Source organism: Esox lucius, chromosome 13, assembly GCF_011004845.1.
Source record: "Esox lucius isolate fEsoLuc1 chromosome 13, fEsoLuc1.pri, whole genome shotgun sequence".
NCBI classification, from domain to species: domain Eukaryota; kingdom Metazoa; phylum Chordata; class Actinopteri; order Esociformes; family Esocidae; genus Esox; species Esox lucius.
In genome coordinates this window covers 1,860,848-1,883,925 of record NC_047581.1, presented here as the reverse complement: position 1 = coordinate 1,883,925, position 23,078 = coordinate 1,860,848, and the positions used below count along the sequence as shown (strand labels likewise).

General features: G+C 41.2%; 1 protein-coding gene across 16 annotated transcripts in view; it reads left to right on the top strand.

Annotated features, from left to right (window-relative positions):
• The first annotated feature begins 4,175 nt into the window (after positions 1-4,175).
• dnm1b (dynamin 1b) overlaps positions 4,176-23,078 on the top strand; it is a 77,400-nt gene continuing 58,497 nt past the window's right edge. For 15 of the 16 annotated variants that reach the window (XR_001198067.4, XR_001198066.3, XR_003782800.2 and 12 more), the window contains exon 1: positions 5,836-6,225. Coding sequence is in view for 11 of the 16 variants with exons in the window: in XM_020044591.2 (XP_019900150.2) it covers positions 6,065-6,225 (161 nt within the window). In the remaining 5 variants the exon portion in view is untranslated. Of the gene's footprint in view, positions 4,687-5,835; positions 6,226-23,078 lie in introns of those variants that run through there. The other variant, XM_020044589.2, reaches the window with a different exon arrangement.

Here is a 23,078-nt window from a genome sequence, read left to right as displayed (position 1 = left end):
GACTTGTTTCTCTGGCATGTCACCCTCCTGCTCCGCCTCAGACTGTAGCTCAGAGGTGTTGCAGCCGGTCTGATATTGATTCATTAGCCTGATGGCGTTTTTGTAGTTGTCTAAAATTGAATATGTTAAAATGAACATGAGTTTCAAATTAGCTGTAGAGCTGCACAGAATATTGATGATGATAATTGTTAGTATCATTATTATTATTATTATTATTATTCTTTATTTAACCAGATTGGTCTCGTTGAGAACACAATATCTCTTAAGAGAGACCTAGCCAAGAATAGCATCCACAGATATAAATTGAACATTTTAAACAATGCAAGGCAATTATAATTTCATGTGCATTTTCAGAAAATAGAAATAATAGGTTATTCCAAGCATAAGGAGAATCAACCATGAAATTATTTTTAAACAAGAATTTTATGAATTGGCATACCACAAGTTCTGACGACCTTTACGTCATATCTTGGCCAGTTTGGCTCATGCTTCTCCTCGTTAGCAGCTGCCCGTTTCACACGTTCAGTGCTCTTAAAGCTGGGCCAGTACACCATCCCGTCATCATACCAGTCAACTGGCACAACAGCACAACATGAAAAACGTAGCTAGCTAGCTAGTAAGCTTCACTCATTACTAGCCGCTCATTTTAAACTGTGTGTAAAATGAGCTGTGATGTTAAATCACCATATGTACTGTGTATTTGCTGAATGGTTTCAAGGTAATGGTCGGTAGCAACCATTAGCAGATAAGCCCGTACTTTACGTTCAAACAGGCGCCAATACCCATTAGTTGTCTGAACCGACTTAAACAGTGATTAAAATGCAGAAGCTTGATTTTCATTATAAAGAGGATGGCAGATAGACACTACACATGAGACCAAACTTACCAAAATGCAAACTTAACAATGCACAGCTAGCTAGAAGCTAAACATGCTACAATTGTACCTGCTAGCTATCATAGCAGACACGGGCGTCACTGACTGTAATATTGACCCCACTTCATTGACTGAAATACCAGTGCCAATTTATCAGCTATAGGTTTGCATCGCAAACGTGAACACAAACATTTAGCTATATATAGGCATTATCAATACTTGCGAAATAATGCAATAGCGCCTAGCAGCATGCTAGCTAGCAGCTACATGCTGCTAACATAGCATAAGCTACATATGGATAACAGCGACACATTAAAACAGACCAAACCAGTCTTTATCACACTACCATAAGATATTCTGCCGAAATGACTATCCCATTTTAAATCAAATGGGCTACATGATCATCACCTCTCAGCTATTAATAGCATGTTGCACAAAAGTCCTAATATCAAACAACGTCATTACAATCATTATACATGATGATAAAAAAAACACAAAGGCCTATGTTTGCTGTGAATGTTGCAATATATCAATAAATCTATACACTTACTCAGATAGTTCAGCGCAACCGTGTCCCAGGAAAGAAAATCTCCACTGATATGACTCTCTTGTCTCGGCTCTTGGTGTAGCAACTGTAGTTCAACCGTTACAGTAAAGGCACGTCCACTTCTGCGGATCCGACACGGGTCCAGTGTCGGACAGTAGAATTTACGGCGCTGCCCTGAGGCGGAGCTGATCCTCTGGGCGACGCTAAAACGAATGTGACAGTCACGCGGGTTTCGCGACTTGGACGTGGATCCGCTTAGGAGTCTTCTGCTGTGTGGGATGGTGCATTATCCTGCTGGAAGTAGCCATCAGAGGATGGGTACATGGTGGTCATAAAGGGATGGACATGGTCAAAAACAATGCTTAGGTAGGCTGTGGCATTTAAACGATGCCCAATTGGCACTAAGGGGCCTAAAGTGTGCCAAGAAAACATCCCACACACCAATACACCACCACCACCAGCCTGCACAGTGGTAACAAGGCATGATGGATCCATGTTCTCATTCTGTTTACGCCAAATTTTGACTCTCTCTGAATGTCTCAACAGAAATCGAGACTCATCAGACCAGGCTTCAACTGTCCAATTTTGGTGAGCTTGTGCAAATTGTAGCCTCTTTTTCCTATTTGTAGTGGAGATGAGTGGTACCCGGAGGGGTCTTCTGCTGTTGTAGCCCATCCGCCTCAAGGTTGTGCGTGTTGTGGCTTCACAAATGCTTTGCTGCATACCTCGGTTGTAACAAGTGGTTATTTCAGTCAAAGTTGCTCTTCTATCAGCTTGAATCAGTCGGCCCATTCTCCTCTGACCTCTAGCATCAACAAGGCATTTTCGCCCACAGGACTGCCGCATACTGGATGTTTTTCCCTTTTCACACCATTCTTTGTAAACCCCTAGAAATGGTTGTGCGTGAAAATCCCAGTAACTGAGCAGATGTGAAATACTCAGACCGGCCCGTCTGGCACCAACAACCATGCCACGCTCAGAATTGCTTAAATCACCTTTCTTTCCCATTCTGACATTCAATTTTCAGGAGATTGTCTTGACCAGGACCACACCCCTAAATGCATTGAAGCAACTGCCATGTGATTGGTTGATTAGATAATTGCATTAATGAGAAATTGAACAGGTGTTCCTAATAATCCTTTAGGTGAGTGTAGTTGGCAACACTGGCATCAACACTGTCTGAGCAGCCGAGAGAAACATCATCACGTTTTGGGCGCGGTCTCTTCTGTGACTAACCATATTTGGAAGTATCAACGTCTGTCAACTTCCATCACGGTCGTGCTGCGGCTGCAGCTGGACCCTTCTCGACATGAGTGGTTGAAGGCACTGTAAATGACCGCGCTTATTGCACCACTTGGACGGCTTGACAAAGTTTTTTTACCTCAATGAAAACGCTGTTTTGGACAGCGGCTTACTCGGGAACAGAGTATTTTGGGTCTCCTTTTGCGTCTCCTTTTGTGTCATGTTTGGCTATCAACAATTTCAGTGACAGTGATGTTTTCAACGCGTGTTTAGAGAAAAAACTGACAAAAATACAGCTTGTAAATGACATCAATACACTCGTTTTCAATGGCATAATAGCAAAATGCCCATTCAGAATAAGATGATGTGAAGCCTTTGCATAGTAACATTGGCTGACACGATTCTGTCAGAATGTGGGCTATCTCCTTCTGCTGGCATGCTGATCTAAAAACAATGTATGGCGAAAAGCAATTTACGCCATTCAATGGGCAATGTCTGAGCATAGAAAAACAACATTTAAAGAACTAGTTAGGATTAAAACCACTCTTAAGATTAAAATGTGCCTCCATCTCACACCGACGCACACAGTGTCCGCTGATGTAGGGGTATCCCCTGCAAATTCAGCACCATGGACAGATCAAAATCTAACTTTTTAAAATGTAACCCTCCTATATAATGTGATATGACTGAAAACCATAGAATTAAAAAAATATGTAGTCTATTTTGTGTGTCCACACAGTAGCATATGACTACTGCTAAGTATTGTAGGTTTGACTATAAGGCTTATTTGGGATCACATAAGGTTGTGACTTGGTTTGCAACAAAGAAATTGTGCCAACTAACGGGGCCCTGGTTGAGACTGGTCAACTTTAACTCTCCTTAAGGCCTTAGGTGAATATCAAACGCACACACACACACATACATAAAATGTAGGCCTATGTTTTTCTACTCTTGTGTGGACCATCTCCTAACCCTAATCATAAACTTACCTCGCCCTATAACCTTGACCTCAATGCCTGAATTTCACCAATATGCTTAAACTCTTTATGCATTAACTCTTAACTTAAACCTAGCGCCTAATCTGTCTGTGCATGTATAGTAAACTAGGATCTCACTCACACAAATACGTTTTGCAATCCTTGTGGGGGAGTGAGACCTTACCCTAACCCATAAATCCATGTTCCCTACAACCCTAACCTTAACCTAAATAACCTAACTTATATACTTAACATAGCTTAGCCTTAACACTGAACCTTAACCTCTGATGTCTAAAACCCATTCTCAATTGTAAGCTTTTTCCCAAAACCAAACACCTAAACTGGAAATCCCATTGTTGGGGACTACCGTGCAAGTTCAATTAATAATTTAATTAATACTTAATGTTGTCTGAAGAGGTCTTTTAAAAACACATAAGTAGAAATTGCTATTTTACACAAACCCTAAAGCAGAAATGTTTATGAAAGAGTGCCTATTTTAAGCTAGGCTCTGAAATATGCCTTTCCCGCTAGCAATGCGTCATATGACGTAGGCAGAGACAAACAATAGGTTGTGCTCCCGCTCCGCTTCTCACAATACAGAGAGCGAGATATAGAGAAAGTTTTAGAGAAGTCAAGTCATAATGGTAGATGATTGTGTTTGTGCTGGTTGCACAAATTCCAACCTGTCTGGAAATCGTGTACACCATTTTCCTTCTAGGAAAAGCAAGGGCATTCATTTATGGGTGCGTTTTGTGCAGGTGAAGAGAGCAGACTTCACTGCCGTGTCTGTCACCACACACTCGGTCGTTTGTGGTGCTCATTTCACTCCGGAGAGTTATAGACCGGGAGATTTGTTGGAGTCTCGGATGGGATTTCGGAGTAAGGGCCATGTGAGGCTGATTACCGATGCTGTTCCCTCGGTGCACTCGATGGAATCAAGTCCACCACCATCAAAGCTTTCACCTGAACCTGGCGCGGGCAGGACTGGAGGACCAAGTGCTAGCACTTGCAGAAATTCCATGCACCGAAAAAGAGCTCTTTTCAAAGTAAGTCTTACTTTGAATTCTTTTAACTCTTAATTTGGCTGATTTCGTAATGTTTAAGTCTAAAAATTTCAGAATAAAGAAGTGATTTGAGCGTGTATGTATTGGGCAATCCACCATCTAACTAGTAACAGCTACATGTTAGCTTGGCTATTGGATTAGCAAATATTTGGTAGCTGTTGATTTGATGACAGGAGTAGCTAAAATTACGTCTGAAACCATTCCCTCATCTGGATTAAAAATGCGCTGACTGCAAGTTCCTAGCATCAGGGCTTCAGTATACAGAGAGAGAGAGAGGGAGAGACTGAGCTTTAGAACAGGTTTTCGCAATTGTCTGCCTTGACATCAATGCAGTTTGCACAAAGTTATAGCTCTGAGCTGTTGGCAGACAGCTAGCCCAAACACCCCGTTTTCCCCGTTGCTGGCTTAAATTAAGACAATCTACATGTATGTTTAATATAAGACAAGGTCGAAAGTATGTTTGCTGAAGCAGATTTATTGTATAACACCAATATACTAGCCTAGAAGAACCAGCGTTAGCCACTGTGCTACACAGTAACTCACCAAGTCACTTGCCCTATTCGCCACTGGTTTTGTTGACACCACAACTCTACTTCTCTCCTCTGCCCATTGTTCCTCCCCCTGACCTCTATCTCGCCTATGAGGTTCATAATTATAGGCCTGTAGGCCATCATAGGCATGCTCGCCGAAGTTGGAGAGCTAGGTTTCTTCATCCATGTCCATTGTAATTTGAGCATGAACTTGACCGGACTCCCTCGCATTACGTCACTTCCGGTCAGTGATAGATAGATGCGGAAGTTATTTTATCACTATTTTATCTCAAAATATTGTTTGCCATGGAACATTCAATAATTACTTTTTTTTTTGTTGATAAGGCAATTTGCATAAGCCAAATTCAGGTATAGAGTCTTGCACATTTTATGCTTTAATATTGTATTTTAAATTATTTTATTTTAAACCTATATTATTCTTCTATTATTTGCTCTTTGCATTCATTAAACAACTTGTTAAAAATGTCCTATCTTTACACTTCATCTTTAGAACGAATTATACTTTGCAATATTTTATTTTATTCTGAAGGTTTCCTTATAAGACGTCATCGTCAGTGCTGCTCGCAGAATACTAGTCTGTCCAGGCTGCAGAGCTAAACCGGGGAGACCGGTAGGGCGAGACACAGAAAGCGTATGTATATCAGAGGGTGCCTTTAAAATTGAGATAACGGAGGGGTTTTATTTGCATTTGAAAGCATTGACAACAACAGACTAAGAATAGAAAGAGGTGTTGGCTTCCTAAGTGTTCACAATTGGGCAGTGCACCCTCATTTATTTTGTAAAAACTATAGAGCAATTCCCCAGAGAAAATGGGCAATCAAGGAATGGAGGATTTGATTCCTATGGTCAACAAATTGCAGGATGCCTTCTCTGCTATCGGACAAAATTCCAACCTGGACCTGCCTCAGATTGCAGTGGTCGGCGGTCAAAGTGCGGGTAAAAGCTCAGTACTGGAGAACTTCGTGGGCAAGTAAGTGGTTATTACTCCAATGGATGCAAATCAAATTCCACATTTTATGTGTGAAATATGAACAGAATTCCAGTTGATTAGGTATAAAACAGTAAGCCACAATATTGATACATGCTGTTACATTTGTCGATTTGGCTAAATTCGTTTAGAAAAATAAATACAATAATAAAGATAAAATTATATGACGAAATGAACGAATTTAATTAAATACTTAGAAATCCCCGTGCATGTTGGCAGTCCTTTTCCAGCGCTACCTCGTATTCCATAACGCGCATGTAAATAGCATAGCGATGAACAGGCAATTGCCTTCTCTTTAACATCCAGCATAATGACGAGTCACGACGCCGGGTGATGTCGTTCATCGTGCAAAGATCCAGTGCCTACTTGACGTGTAGGCTACATATGGTTTTGAAATTATAATGCATAATCTGTTATATTTATATACATATATATGTGCTAAAATATATAGGTTTTCTTGGATATGTTTGTGTTATGATTAATAGCCTATTCAATTGAAGTGGATCTGGTATGTTTTGCCAGTGATTATTATCTCTTCACCCGTGCGTCGCGCCACAGGCTCACCGAATTGTTTTCTGCTTGTCTGTTTAGGTTGCTGTCTGTCTCATATACTGCGTTCAAACAGTCCCTCTCCAAGGAGAGAAAATGCAATCCATTTTGCCAGTTGGTTAACAAAGCTAAAGTAGCCTATATTTTCACGGTCTCACGTGTGTGTGTGTGTGTGTGTGTGTGTGTGCGTAAGTGCGCTGGAGAAATAGCAAAGAACAATCGTTTCACGTTACTTCATTACTCCGTTATCCGTTTGGCCTATGGCACTACTGAGGTTAAATACACAGTCTGGGACTTTGGTAAGTAATAATAATAATAAAAAATACCTCTAATTTTGGCCTGGTGTTTAATATATTGCTCATATGTGTATAGTAAATGGAGTGGAATCTCAATCATATAACAATTAACAATACAATTCCGAATTTGCGAGTGTTATTGATGAAATGGGGCACATACCAGCTAGCTAACATTTGTCACTAATTTCGTCATAAACATTGATGACTTGATCAACTGATAACTCTGTTCAAGAAGATGTTTTTCAACATTTCTGTTGGATAAGCCCATAGGGGGTTCTAGATAAGTTGTGTTCAATTCTTTTTCAACAGAACGCATTCTTCAAAACTGTGCATGTTTCACAGATTCATGTTTGTTTGTTTACGCATGTTCTGTTCAGAGGAAGGAAGATTATTAAATGTTTCTTTTTTAAAAAAAAATGTTTTTCATGACTTCATTAATAGGCTAATGATTAAATCTGTTTTGAAATGATTCAGAATGATTCAGAGAAATCGCGTTTAGAAACAGAATAGGTACTGTATTAGATGTAAATTTACTTTAAACTATAGTTGACAAAAGTATTTTGGCTACACACTGTAGTAAAGACGTTTTTGTGTCTTTTGTTGGTGTTGGATGGATGAGGACAGAGTGGACATTTATTTCCTTATTTGGATAGAATTTAATAGTAGATCAGTGTCTAACACAAACTATGAAACAGGTATACTATTAGCCAACCTTCACCAAAAATACCCTAATTTTGATAGATTTTACTCCCATTGTTACTCTAAAAATACATAATGAAAATATGTTTTGGGGAGTATACCCAGACCCCCCAAAAAGAGCCTTAGCCCCCAGATCCATTAATTTCTAGTGATGTCCCTGGTTAACATTATGGTTTGGCTTTAAGAAAATGTTAAGATATAATGAATTAGCGTGTTTTTTTAAAGTATTAGATGGACCATCAGAACTACACAGTCTACCAAGGACACTGTACTGTCACTACAACCACCAAGACATAACTTGGTTATCAAGTTGCAATTTAATACAATTGATCAGAAATCCCTAGAAGAAACAGTTCGACATCTTAAAGCTTCCACATGTTGTCTCGACACTGCCGTCAGACTTCTTTAAAACAGTTTTTAACTCTATAACAATGGACCTACAGCAAATAGTTAATAGCTCTCTGCAATCAGGCATTTTTCCAACATCTCTAAAAATAGCTGCCATTAAGCCCTTATTAAAAAAGAGAACACTGGATGCATTCATACTGAACAACTATAGACCTGTATCAAATCTCCCTTTTATAACCAAGATCATTGAAAAGGTTGTCTTCAATCAACTCAGCGATTTTGTGAACTAAAGCGGTCTCTTAGACAAATTTCAGTCAGGCTTCCGACCTCACCAACGTACTGAAAGGGCCCTGAAAAAAGTTTTAAATGACATGCGGCTGAACACTGATTCAGATAAAATAACATTTCTGGTTCTATTAGATCTCTTTTCAGCATTTGACACTGTAGATCATAGAACACTTCTAGATAGACTGGAAAATTTGGTAGGACTCTCCAGGACAGTCCTTTTGGTTCAGATCTTGGTTCAGATCTTATCTAGATGGCCGGAGTTACTTTGTCAACATTGGTAATCATGAATCTGATAGGGTGGCTATGACATGCGGAGTTCCCCAGGGATCAGTTCTCAGTCCGGTTCTATTTGCTACCTCTGGGCCAAATTCTACAGAACAACAACATTAACTACCATAGCTATGCAGATTATACTCAAATATATATGGCTCTCGAACCCTATGACAACAGCTGAATAGACTAACTGTGACACTGTATAGAACACACAAATACCTGGATAAACCAAAATTGTCTATAATTAAACCTAGATAAAACAGAGATTGTTGTGTTTGGCAACAACATTTTAAGAACTAGGTGTTCTGATAGATTTAGACCTCACATTTAACAGTCATATCAAATCGGTAACCAAAACAGCATTCTATCATCTTTAAAATATAGCCAGAATGAAGGGCTTGGTGTCCCAAAAAGACCAAGAGAAGCTCATCCATGCTTTTAACTCTAGTACGGTTGACTACTGTAATGGCCTCTTAACTGAACTCCCCCAAAATACAGTAAAACAGCTGCAGCTCATTTAGAATGCTGCTGCTAGAATGTTAACCAGGACCAAGAAAGCAGAGCACATCACTCCGGTTCTTAAATCTTTGCACTGGCTTCCAGTCAGTTACAGAATAGGTTTCAGAGTGATGCTTTTAGTTTATAAATCACTGAATGGTTAGGACCCGAATACATTTCTGATATGTTTGAAAAATATGAACCAAGCAGGGCTCTTCGATCCATGAACACAGGTCAGCTATTAAAGTCCAGAGTCCCAACTAAACATGGTCAAGCTGTTATGCTGCACACAACTGGAATAAACTACCAGAAGATCTTAGCATATACATTTTTAAATCCAAGTTAAAAACACATCTCTTTTCTTGCGCCTATTACTGAGCACTTAAACTTAACCGCACAGTTTAGCCTTACAGCTTTTATAGCTTCCTATGTTTTTATTCCATTTTTATTATATTTCTATTTTCTTATTCTATGTTTTATTATGATATTCTTTAGATTTTTTCATTTGAGTATTTGTTTATATGCTATAGTATTTTTATATTGATTTCTCTTTCTTTGTAAAGCACATTGAATTTCTTCTATGTATGAATTATACTACATAAATAAACGTGCTTGCTTGCTTAAGATGACATTGTAGAAATAGGAAAGAATAATGAATATGTGGCTGTATAAGCTAATGACCTGGAATGCAAAAATATACCTTGTATTTCAAATACACTGCCATTTTTTGCCTTAAGACCCCCCTATTAGCCAGATAATTCTTCATTCTGTGTAAAACCTACAATTTGGAGGAGCGTATATTTGCAGACCGCAAGTCAGGGGCATTACTTAATATGTATGGGACGCCATTAGTAAAATATTGCACGTTCTGTAATCCTACTCAGTGTTTACTTTCATAATTTCATAATTTAATCATTGCCGAATGTAAGAAAATACACTACAATTTTCAACTGTCATTTTTTAAAACATATAGAAAGTCATGTAAATTCATGCAATCACTTTTCCAAGAGTAGTGTTTTGCAATAACGCAAAATTATAAAATAATAAATAAATGTAAATGTTAAATGTAAAGATAAAAGTTAAATTCTAAATATAAATGGAAACGGAAATATAAATGGAAAATCTAATTGTTAAATCTTCAAAACAGAATATTCCTGTTATTACGGTAATCAGCCATATCAGGTAGTTGCCTCAAAACGGCAAGTCAGGGCGAATTAGCAATAATGCAAATTAATTATGAAATTATAATATGTGCTAACAATTCAGTGTTGCTTTATTATTGATAACTGTGTGTGCTTATACCTTAACCCAGAAACTGAATTGCAGAGACTAGATCAAAACATCATTACTGTTAAGGATTACATTGAATATGTAGGATTTACGCTCCATGTGGAAGATAGGTGAATTGCAGCAAAACCTATTCTCTTTGAAACCAACTCTGATAGAAAGTAATATCACTAAAATTGATAAGCAAGTATATTGGTAAGCATCAGACTGAAGGTGAGAGGGCTGGTTAGGAGTAGCATGTCTAGAGTTACATACTGTGTTTGGACAAAAAGCATACCATTACCATCCTTTGTAGGATGGTAATATAGTTACAACACTGTACAGTCAACAGACTCCTGCAGACTGGTGCTTCCTGGATGTACTCATGAGCCCCTGTCAAAGGTCAGGGAGGATTGGGCGGGAATGCATGCAAGGGACTGAATGAAAACCAGATGGGCTCCAAATTGTTTTAAGTATTCAACTAGCACCAGGCAGGCAGCTAGAGTATACTTTTCCCCATGCACTACTAAAAGACATAGGAATGATCAGCTACATAGTACTGCAATGTATTCGAAAGTGAAATGAGGCCAAGAGATTCCATATGGCTCAGTCATATTTGCCGAGACAACTTAGGCAAGTTCACTGAAAACCAAACATCAGTGAAAGTGGATATGCTCTCAGAATGACAGCTATACTGCAGTCTTTCATTATTTCCTTTAATACATTAGGCTACATGTTAAGCCTTTGATCTTCAAATATTTCTCTCCATTGAAAATGTGTGGGTTTCAGTTATCCCAATTAAGATAATCGTGATTTGGCAAAAGCAAGGTGAACTGTTTAAATTGTCAAGCATGAAATACAGTATGAAAGATTGTTTCTCTTTTTTTAATACAAAAGTTGGAAACTAAGTCAGAACAACCCTCCTTCCCACTAGGCCTGTGATTTTCAGCTTAAGGCCTTATAGGGGCTAAAAGGCCTATAAAGCCATTACACCAATTTCTGTGACCTTAAGATCAGTCTTGTAGAAAATGATGGAGCATATTGGGCAATAACATGATACTTGTTTAGTTTAAAGGCCTGTGACCAACAAAACACTTATTTTTTGGGGGGGGGGATACAGTGCATCATTAATCTTGCGATTTTGAAATCACCATATCTTTGAACACCTTTGACCTAGAGTCACCAAATATATTTCTATGTGTGTATCACACTCTAATTACTCAAAATGTGCACTGGTTGGAGAGAGACCACTGTATGTGGTCCATAAATGTCCAGGGACATAGGCCAGCTGTATAATCTCTTTTATCTGTTTAATCACTTCAAGCAGAAAAGCACAAAGAATCAGAATCAGAAACAGATTATTACCAAGTAGTACTTCACATACAAGGAATTTGCTTTGCTCTGATGAACATATAGTGTGAGGACAAAAACAGGCAGTACAAAAGTGCAAATGCTTTTGCACCCATCATGGTAGGCTGTTAGTTTGTCTATTTCATGCCAGACTGATGTCAAACCCAAAGCAGGACTCTGATGATTCATTTTAGCATGCACAGGCTGATTAGAGCTGCTAGATATTGGAATCACCATCACAAAATAAACAATACTCTCATTAACAACCATGGTCATAAAAGCTCTTAAACTTTCAGACGTTGGCAGTTGGCTGCAACAACTTAAACTAGTAACCATGATATCTGTCACATTACAGTTTTTCTCAATTGCTTAGAAACGATTTTCTCAAATCTTCACACACAATTCTAAAAACATACACCCAACGATACAAACATCTAACTTATACAGTTCAAACTTTGCCCTCAGACAACACGTACAGCTCCTGAAAAAATTAAGAGACCACTGCACCTTTTTTCTTTCCTTTCCTTAGGCCATAAAATCTCATCGCATCACACATTGCTTACTCTTTCCAGGCGGCATGGGTAAAATGCCCTTGTGGGCATTACAACTCCCTGGATAGACTAAACAAACACATCAACACAGGTGTCCACCATTGCCTCCTTTAGGTTTTGCTGTGCATAGAGTTTGCGGTCATACACTTTCCACCGCCTCACCCTTGTCCTCTTCCTCTCTGTTGTCTTGCACCTGCAGCATTGTTAGGATCTATTATTCCAAAGCACATGGACATGCCACTAGGCCCTATTGATTGAGCCTGCAATTCTGATTAGTGTGTTAACATTTTTGAGACTTTGTGTTTGCACCTGGAGAAAGGTGTGCTCTTTGAGTTTAGGTTGTGATGAGTTAATTATATTGAGAGCATGTGTTTGCTGAATGAATATGTAATGCAATTAATTATTTATTTGTCCACTTTTGTGTAAGGTTTTGCAGAAAGCGTTTTGAATATTAAAATGTGTGGAAACTGGTGAAAAGTGTTTACAGTTATTGGAAAGGTGTGTTTTTGGGAATGGTGTATGGGTATGGGTTTTTGTGCTACATGACCCATCTGGAAAACAAGTAGTTCACTATTTATGAAATATATTACATCATATTACATCATTTTTATTATAATAATTGTGTAAAAATGTTCTGTCGACTTACTTGGTGTTTGGTGTAATTACAACCTTGAAATAATATGGGAAATACACTGATACATTGCTATGGAAAAGTATTCAAGAGAAATGTTTCCATTTCAATGTTAATGAAACAACAAGTTTAGAATAAAACATACACACATTTTTGAAAAGTCAGGGTCCAATAGGTCCAAGGGATTCATTTCAACAAAGTTATTAACTTGCATTAAAAGAATGGTCAACATGACTTGGTATTTCTAGTGTACAAACAACACAGTTATTCCATTATGACATGGTGTTGCTGCAAGAAAGCAAATACCCTTTATCCTTGGCACCGTGTGCTTTACTTCATCTGGGATAAAAAGTAGAAAAAAAATCAGACATACAGCATTTGTTCCTTCCGTTTATATCAAGCCAGACAAGACAGTCTCAGTGCATTCTCAAAAGCCTAATACTACTACCTCACCTCACTTTGAATTTACACCAACCTTGCAACAGTCAATTTCTCAAGCATGCTCAAACCTTACTGTTTTATCTGTTGGCTTAATTTCTTTTAGGAACATGCATGATTTGCCTTTAATTATCCATCATCCAAATTCAACCACATTTTAAATCCGGGGAGAAAAACAAAACACTCAACAATAAGAAAATAGGCTATATAAATGCAGGGATTCGGCTTGGTCACCCTCAACTTTCAAAACGTTTAGACTTTTGGGCTGCTTATATATAGGCCTGAGTAAGAGACCGAACAAGAACGTATCCTTCTCAAACAATTACTTCAGCAGTAACGGACAATTGGCACAGCCCTGGGAAACAATCTAAAGCCTATTGATTTTGTTAATGTGCAGCCATGTCATCAGCTCCTTAACCTGTTGGGAATGCAATAATATCAGATGCATATAGCTCCACTTCTGATGTCATTGCACCCTCTTCAATGTATGCTGGTACTTTCCTATTTCAAGCCAGTGAAGTCTGTAATGGGAAACCAGAACCAGGCGTTTTGACTTTTGAGTGCCTCATACTGCTACTTCATCTCACTACGAAGTTACCCCAAACAACAGTCTACACCTCCTGACCAAAAAAACATAAACTTGTGGATTTAAATAAGGAGATACTTAAGAGCCTATGATTGAATAATGAATGCAATTATTAATATGTTTCAGCTGGTTACCATTATTACCAACAATGCCAGTAGTCCTCAAACACAAATTGTGCAAGATTGGTTCAGGGAGCATGAGGAATCATTTTAACACATGAATTGACCACCAAAGAATCCTGATTTCAGCCCCATTGAAAGGTTTTGGGATGTGCTGGAGAAGACTTTACAGAGAGGTTTGCCTTTCCTGTTGTCAATTCAAGATCTCAGCCAGAAATATATGCCACTCTGGACAGAATTCAGTGATGTGATGTTGCGTAACTTTGTTGAAAAAATTTCTGTGCGAATGCATGCTGTAATCAAAGCTAAAGGCAGGCCAATGAAATATTAAGGTGTGCAACTTTTTTGGGGGCCAGTCAGTGTATAAGTCAACTCATGAAAGACATTTGAATAACACACACCCAATCTTAATTGCTGCTTGCAGCTATATTTATTATTATTATTATTATTATTCCTCCAGCTCTACAACCTGAACGGTAAAAGCTATAAACACGAAACCAATTCCAAAACTTCCCATGTGCTCGAACTTGGGTTGCTTGAGCAGATCTTTTTGATAGCTATTATACTTTTTAAACTATATCAATATTTAAATGAGCCACCAATGTATTTCACTGGGAAAAAAGTCCATTGACTTGAATGGTATAAAAGTCAAAAATTCTAAATTCATCTCCTAATTTTTTAAGCTATAAAGTCCAAACCAATGCCAAGATGTTCAGTTTGGCCCAACTTGAGTAGCTTGTATTCAGATTTTTGAGACTATGTTTACTTTTGTAATTATTATCATTCAAATCCGGCATAAATTAACATGGGTTTCAATGAGACCCAAAGAAACACAGAGGTTTCAATTCAAAATGTTCATGTTTTAGGGCCAATCAACCTTAAATAACAACTTTAAAGGTTTGAGGCTATCCTAAATAAGAATTATATTGCATGTTTATAAACAACTGACTGTATAAAAGCTAACTTACATCTTTAGGATGGAACTGAGAATCACTCTTGAAGCATTCATGCTACAGACACGAAACCAACTTTGTTTCACAGCTTTAGCATATGCCCAGTTCATATGAGGAAACATTTATTGATTTTACAGATGCTAATTAGCGTAATTGGCATAATTAGTGTTGACTAGCTATTAGGCTGTATCTTTACCTCTGCTGATTAAAGTATTCAGGCTGTATCTTTTGAACCATTCGAGCTACATAAAAATTTTTTTATTCTCATTCAAATTTGTAGACTTTCCCCAGTTCATATAATGAAACCATTATTGATTTTACGTATGCTAATTAGCATATTTACCGTTAATTAACTATTAGGCTGTGTCTTTTGAACTGTTTGAACTACGAAACCAACTTTGTTTCACACGTTTAGCCAAGGCTCAGTTCATATGATGAAACGTTTATTGATTTTAGAGATGCTAATTAACGTAATTAGTGTAATTAATGTTGACTAGCTATTAGGCTGATTAGCATATTCAGCGTATTCAGCATTAATTTGTTATTAGTCTGTATCTTTTGAACTGTTCGAACTACAGAAAAATTACGAATTCTTATTCAAAAGTTTAGACTATCCCCAATTCATATAGTGATTTTACGTATGCTAATTAATGTAATTGGTGTTGATTAACTACTAGGTTCTCTCTTTTGAACCGTTCGAGCTACAGACATGAACCTGATTCTCAGTCAAACATTTTTACTGTTCACATTTCATATGACACTTTTATTGATTTTACATATGCTAATTAGCGTAATTAGTGTGAATGAACTACTGGCTGCATCTTTTGAACCCTTCAAGCCACTGCAAATTATGAAATGGTAATTGATTTTACATGTGCTAATTAGCGTAGTTAATGTGTATTAACTACTTGGCTGTATTATTTGAAATGTTCGAGGTACAGACAGGAAATCTGCGATTGATAAATCTTTTGTGAGCTTTAACCATGTCATGTATGCTAATTTATGCTATTTGCCCTGACCAGCAGTATCTTTTAAACCTTAAAAAACACAGACTCCAAACATTTCGATAGGCAAACACTATTTCAAACCATAAATACTTTTTAAACAGCCACATTTAATTCAGGAAATGTACTTTATTTCTTCAGGAAATGTGTCTAGTTATTATAATTTTTATTGTGGTTAACACCGGGACAATTTGGTGGTGAATGTAGGAAACCGGGAAATGTTATTTTTTTTCAGGTGGGCCCTATTTGTCGGTGTAACGGTCCCAGCCTGAAGGGACTGTTCCGCTTCGTGTTTTCTGTTTGTCCTTGGCTTGTCTTGTCCTTGTATGGTCTTTCCTGTTCTTGTTTCAGTTAATCGGACTATTCCTTTCACCTGTGTTTAGCCCCCACCTGTTTCTGTTCTCCTTGTTAGTCTGTGTATTTAGTTCAGCCATTTTCTCCCTGTCGGTCATTGTGTGTATGTGCGTGTCATGCTTCTGTGTTCCTGATGCCGATGAGAATTTCGTTGTGCCCAGCACTCTGTTTTGTTTCTCGGCTTTAGTGTTTAACAAAAGACGCCTCAAATCTCTGTGCCTGCCTCCGTCTCCCTCCTTGAAGCATGACAGTCAGGACCAGGGACACCTGGTTACTCTGATTTCAATAATCGAGCATCAGGTTTGTGTGAAAGCAAAAGGAATCGCAGCAGTTGGTCAAAACGAGACAGAGGACCAGAACATTTGTTAGACAAAAATCTTTTGGTACATCTAGGGGTTGAGACTGGCGAACCTCCTCTTTTCATTCAGTTTAGAATTAGTCTTTTCCCCTCACAAAAGCAAGAATTCTTTCTTCTTCATCCACACATCTTTTATAATATACAGTTGTGCTCAAAAGATTGCATACCCTTCGAGAACTGTTAATATATGTACCATTTATAAAGAAAACATGAGTGAGCAGGCAATGCATTTTATTTCTTATAGGATTCACATTCAACTGTAGGTCATAACAGAATGGCCCAATCATAAAACAAAACATGGCAAAAATGAACTGACCCCTGTTCAAAAGTCTGCATACCCTTAGTTCTTAATACTATGTATTGCCCCCTTTAGCATCAGTGACAGCGTGCAGTCTTTTGAAATAGTTGTCTATAAGGCCCTAGTTGTCAATGAGGTCTTAGGTCGTCTTGCATGAACCGCAGGTTTGAAAACTCCCCAGAGTAGCTCAATGATATTAAGGTCAGGAGACTGTGATGGCCACTCCAGAACCTTCAACCTTTTCTGCTGTAACCACTGAAAGGTCAACTTGGACTTGTGCTTAGGGTCGTTGTCATGCTCAAAAGTCCAAGAGAGTCCCATGCGCAGCTTTCGTTCAGAAGAATGCAAATTATCTGCCAATATTTTCTGATAACATGCTGCCTTCATCTTGACATCAATTTTCACAAGATTCCCGTGCCTTTAGAGCTCACACACCCCAAAACATCAGTGAGCCACCACCATGCTTCACAGTGGGGATGGTATTCTGTTAACTATAGGCCTTGTTGACCCCTCTCCAAACATTGGGCTTATAGTTGTAACCATAAAGCTCTATCTTGGCCTTGTCGCTCCAAATTAGTGCTAAGCTGTGAGGCGTGTCAAGGTGTTGTCGGTCATATTGTAACCATGCTTTTTTGTGGCATTGGTCCAGTAAAAGCTTCTTTCTGGCAACTCAACCATGCAGCAATTTTTTTTCCAAATATCATCGTATTGTGTTCCTTGAAACAACCACACCATCTTTTTCCAGAGCAGCCTGTATTTCTCCGGTGGTTACCTGTTGGTTTTTCTTTGTATTCTGAAAAATTCTTCTGGCAGTTTTGGCTGAAATCTTTCTTCAATCAATCAATCAAATTTATTTATGAAGCCCTTTTTACAAACCCGATTCCAAAAAAGTTGGGGCACTGTACAAATTGGCCCTCATTTATCATTCTTGCGTAGAAACGGGCGTATATGTTGGCGTAAGATTTTGCTTACACTCCTTTCATCGCCTGATTTATGAAACTGTGCGTACCTTTAAAATCCAGGTGTACGCAATACCTTCCCTTGATAAATGCTGCGGATGAAAACGATCGTCATTAGAATAACACGCCCCTATATATTCAAGTCTCCGCTTCCCCCACGCCCTCATTTTACGCCATGGACACACGGAAGACGGCAAAAAAAAGAAACTTCTCTGACGTGGAGATTGAGACGATCACCAGGGAGGTAGAAAGAAATAAAATTGTTTCATTTGGCAGTTTAAAAAGCGGAATAAAAGATGATGATGTGATGTGGAGTACCATTCATTCACATTAATAACTGCATGACAATTTGTAATATTCGTCTTATTATTTCATGATATTTATCAATGACGTTTATTGTTATTTAGAAGAAGAATGTCGTTATTATTATTATTTCTATTATTGTCTAAAAGAAGAATGTCATTTTTATTATTTTGTCAGTCTGAATTATATTTTGGTAATTCAAAGCCTTTTATTACTGAACCCAGTCCATGCGCAACTGCCGGGCCTAACCCTGAAACGTCATGTAAAGCGCACAGACTCGCATCTGAAGGATACATATAAGTCAAATGCTTTGGTAAAGTCACACAAATGAAACCTTGAAGTCCATGTTGCACAAAAATAAACACTGAAGTTTGTAATTATGTTGATGTTTTTTTTTACAGTAGGTCATAATATATCACATCTTTTAGTTTGTCAGGGCGTTAGGATTTTCTTTTCTGCGCTGTTAAGGTTTCATTTCTCTCCGCCATGTCCATGTGCAATATTTTGTTGTCATCAATCCACCAAAGATCACTCCAAATATAACTATTAATACTGTTTTATTTTCAGTTTACATCTCTGCACTGGCATAACATCAGTGCACGAGGGAACTGCAGCAGGGGCTGAGTATACGGCTACACATTTTTTACTTGAGACAGGTCAAAATAAAAGTCCCGTCTCTTCACACATGCGCGCAATTAACTCTTGCACAATTTTGGGTATACAACAGTCGTATCATAATTAAACAACATAATATAACATAAATGATGAGAACATATAACTCAACATGCGCATTTCCGCACTAACTCAAAACATGCGTACACCACCTCCTGAGCTGGCGTAGGATTTGAGAGTGCCGTACGCCAACGTCCATATTGATAAATCTCAAAGTCACCGTGGTTTTGGGTGTACGCCAGGTGTAGGGTCTCCCAAGGCAAACAGGTCCTAGGCGACGGGTCAGACTAAGAGCGGTTCAAAAACCCCTTAATGATGATAAATAATTTGTGTCCTGTGACGTCGCCCGGCATGGCGCAGCCGGGGCCCCACCCTGGAGCCAGGCCCGGGGTTGGGGCTCGTTCGCGAGCGCCTGGTGGCCGGGCCTTTCCCCATGGGGCCCGGCCGGGCCCAGCCCGAACGAGCGACATGGGGCCGCCCTCCCGTGGGCTCACCACCCACAGGAGGGACCATAAGGGGCCGGTGCAGAGAGGATCGGGTGGCAGTCGAAGGCGGGGGCCTAGACAACCCGATCCCCGGACACGGAAACTAGCTCTAGGGACGTGGAATGTCACCTCGCTGGCGGGGAAGGAGCCTGAGATGGTGCGTGAGGTTGAGAGGTTCCGACTAGAGGTAGTCGGGATCACCTCTACGCACGGCTTGGGCTCTGGAACCACACTCCTTGAGAGAGGATGGACTCTTCACCACTCTGGAGTTGCCCATGGTGAGAGGCGGCGGGCTGGTGTGGGTTTGCTTATAGCTCCCCAGCTCTGCCGCCATGTGTTGGAGTTTACCCCGGTGAACGAGAGGGTCGTTTCCCTGCGCCTACGGGTCGGGGATAGGTCTCTCACTGTTGTTTGTGCCTACGGGCCGAACGGCAGTGCAGAGTACCCGACCTTCTTGGAGTCTCTGGGAGGGGTGCTGGAAAGTGCTCCGACTGGGGACTCTATCGTTCTACTGGGGGACTTCAACGCCCACGTGGGCAACGACAGTGACACCTGGAGGGGCGTGATTGGGAGGAACGGCCCCCCTGATCTGAACCTGAGCGGTGTTCAGTTATTGGACTTCTGTGCTAGTCACAGTTTGTCCATAACGAACACCATGTTCAAGCATAAGGGTGTCCATCAGTGCACGTGGCACCAGGACACCCTAGGCCGCAGGTCGATGATCGACTTTGTTGTCGTTTCATCTGACTTGCGGCCACATGTCTTGGACACTCGGGTGAAGAGAGGGGCGGAGCTGTCAACTGATCACCACCTGGTTGTGAGTTGGATCCGATGGCGGGGGAGGAAGCTGGACAGACTCGGCAGGCCCAAGCGTACTGTAAGGGTCTGCTGGGAACGTCTGGCCGAGTCTCCTGTCAGAGAGATCTTTAACTCCCACCTCCGGCAGAGCTTTGACTGGATCCCGAGGGAGGCTGGAGATATTGAGTCCGAGTGGACCATGTTCTCCACCGCCATTGTCGAAGCGGCCGCTCGGAGCTGTGGCCGTAAGGTCTCCGGTGCCTGTCGAGGCGGCAATCCCCGAACCCGGTGGTGGACACCGGAAGTAAGGGATGCTGTCAAGCTGAAGAAGGAGTCCTATCAGGCCTGGTTGGCTTGTGGGACTCCAGAGGCAGCTGACGGGTACCGACAGGCCAAGCGGACTGCAGCCCGGGTGGTTGTGGAGGCAAAAACTCGGGTCTGGGAGGAGTTCGGTGAGGCCATGGAGAAGGACTATCGGCTGGCCTCGAAGAGATTCTGGCAAACCATCCGGCGCCTCAGGAGAGGGAAACAGTGCCCTACCAACGCTGTTTACAGTAGAGGTGGGCAGCTGTTGACCTCAACTGGGGATGTCGTCGGGCGGTGGAAGGAGTACTTCGAGGATCTCCTCAATCCCGCCGTCACGTCTTCCATTGAGGAAGCAGAGGATGAGGGCTCAGAGGTGGACTCGTCCATCACCCGGGCTGATGTCACTGAGGTGGTTAAGAAACTCCTCGGTGGCAAGGCACCGGGGGTGGATGAGATCCGCCCTGAGTACCTCAAGTCTCTGGATGTTGTGGGGCTGTCTTGGTTGACACGCCTGTGCAACATCGCGTGGCAGTCGGGGACAGTGCCTCTGGGATGGCAGACCGGGGTGGTGGTCCCTCTTTATAAGAAGGGGGACCGGAGGGTGTGTTCCAACTATAGGGGGATCACACTTCTCAGCCTCCCCGGGAAAGTCTATGCCAGGGTTCTGGAGAGGAGAATACGGCCGATTTTAGAACCTCGGATTCAGGAGGAACAGTGTGGTTTTCGTCCAGGCCGTGGAACACTGGACCAACTCTATACCCTCTACGGGGTGATGGAGGGTTCATGGGAGTTTGCCCAACCAGTCCACATGTGTTTTGTGGATTTGGAGAAGGCATTCGACTGTGTCCCTCGCGGCATCCTGTGGAGAGTGCTTCGGGAATATGGGGTCCTGGGTCCTTTGCTAAGGGCTGTCAGGTCCCTGTACGACCGAAGCAGGAGCTTGGTCCGCATTGCGGTAAGTCAGACTTGTTCCCTGTGCATGTTGGACTCCGGCAGGGCTGCCCTTTGTCACCGGTTCTGTTCGTAATTTTTATGGACAGAATTTCTAGGCGCAGCCAGGGGCCGGAGGGTGTCAGGTTTGGGGACCACACGATTTCGTCTCTGCTCTTTGCGGATGATGTTGTCGTGTTGGCCCCTTCAAGCCAGGACCTTCAGCATGCACTTGGACGGTTTGCAGCCGAGTGTGAAGCGGTGGGGATGAAAATCAGTGCCTCCAAATCCGAGGCCATGGTCCTCAGTCGGAAAAGGGTGGCTTGCCCACTTCAGGTTGGTGGAGAGTGCCTGCCTCAAGTGGAGGAGTTTAAGTATCTAGGGGTCCTGTTCACGAGTGAGGGAAGGATGGAACGGGAGATTGACAGACGGATCGGTGCAGCTTCTGCAGTAATGCGGTTGATGTATCGGTCTGTCGTGGTGAAGAAAGAGCTGAGCCGCAAGGCGAAGCTCTCGATTTACCGGTCAATCTACGTTCCTACTCTCACCTATGGTCATGAGCTTTGGGTCATGACCGAAAGGACAAGATCCCGGATACAGGCGGCCGAAATGAGCTTTCTCCGCAGGGTGGCTGGGCGATCCCTTAGAGATAGGGTGAGAAGCTCGGTCACCCGGGAGGAGCTCAGAGTAGAGCCGCTGCTCCTCCACATCGAGAGGGGTCAGCTGAGGTGGCTTGGGCATCTGTTTCGGATGCCTCCGCAACGCCTTCCTGGGAAGGTGTTCCGGTCCCGTCCGACCGGGAAGAGACCCCGGGGAAGACCTAGGACACGCTGGAGGGACTATGTCTCCCGGCTGGCCTGGGAACGCCTCGGTGTCCCCCCGGAAGAGCTGGAGGAAGTGTCTGGGGAGAGGGAAGTCTGGGCATCCCTGCTTAGACTGCTGCCCCCGCGACCCGGCCCCGGATAAGCGGAAGATGATGCGATGCGATGCGATGCCAGGTGTACGCTGGAAATTTGGTGTACGCACTTTTGATAAATGAGGGCCACTGTGAGTAAAAATTTATAATTTACAAATCTCATGAACGTATATTTCATTCACAATAGAATATAGATAACATATTGAATGTTGAAAGTGAGACATTTTGTAATGTCACGCCAAATATTGGCTCATTTTGGATTTCATGAGAGCTACACATTCCAAGAATGTTGGGACAGGGAGCAATAAGAAGCAGGAAATGTACAGATAAGGAACAGCTGGAGGACCAATTTGAAACTTATTATGTCAATTGGCAACATGATTGGGTATAAAAAGAGCCTCTCAGAGTGGCAGTGTCTCTCAGAAGTCAAGATGGGCAGAGGATCACCAATTCCCCCAATGCTGCGGCGAAAAATAGTGGAGCAATATCAGAAAGGAGTTTCTCAGAGAAAAATTGCAAAGAGTTTGAAGTTATCATCATCTACAGTGCATAATTTCATCCAAAGATTCTGAGAATCTGGAACAATTTTTGTGCGTAAGGGTCAAGG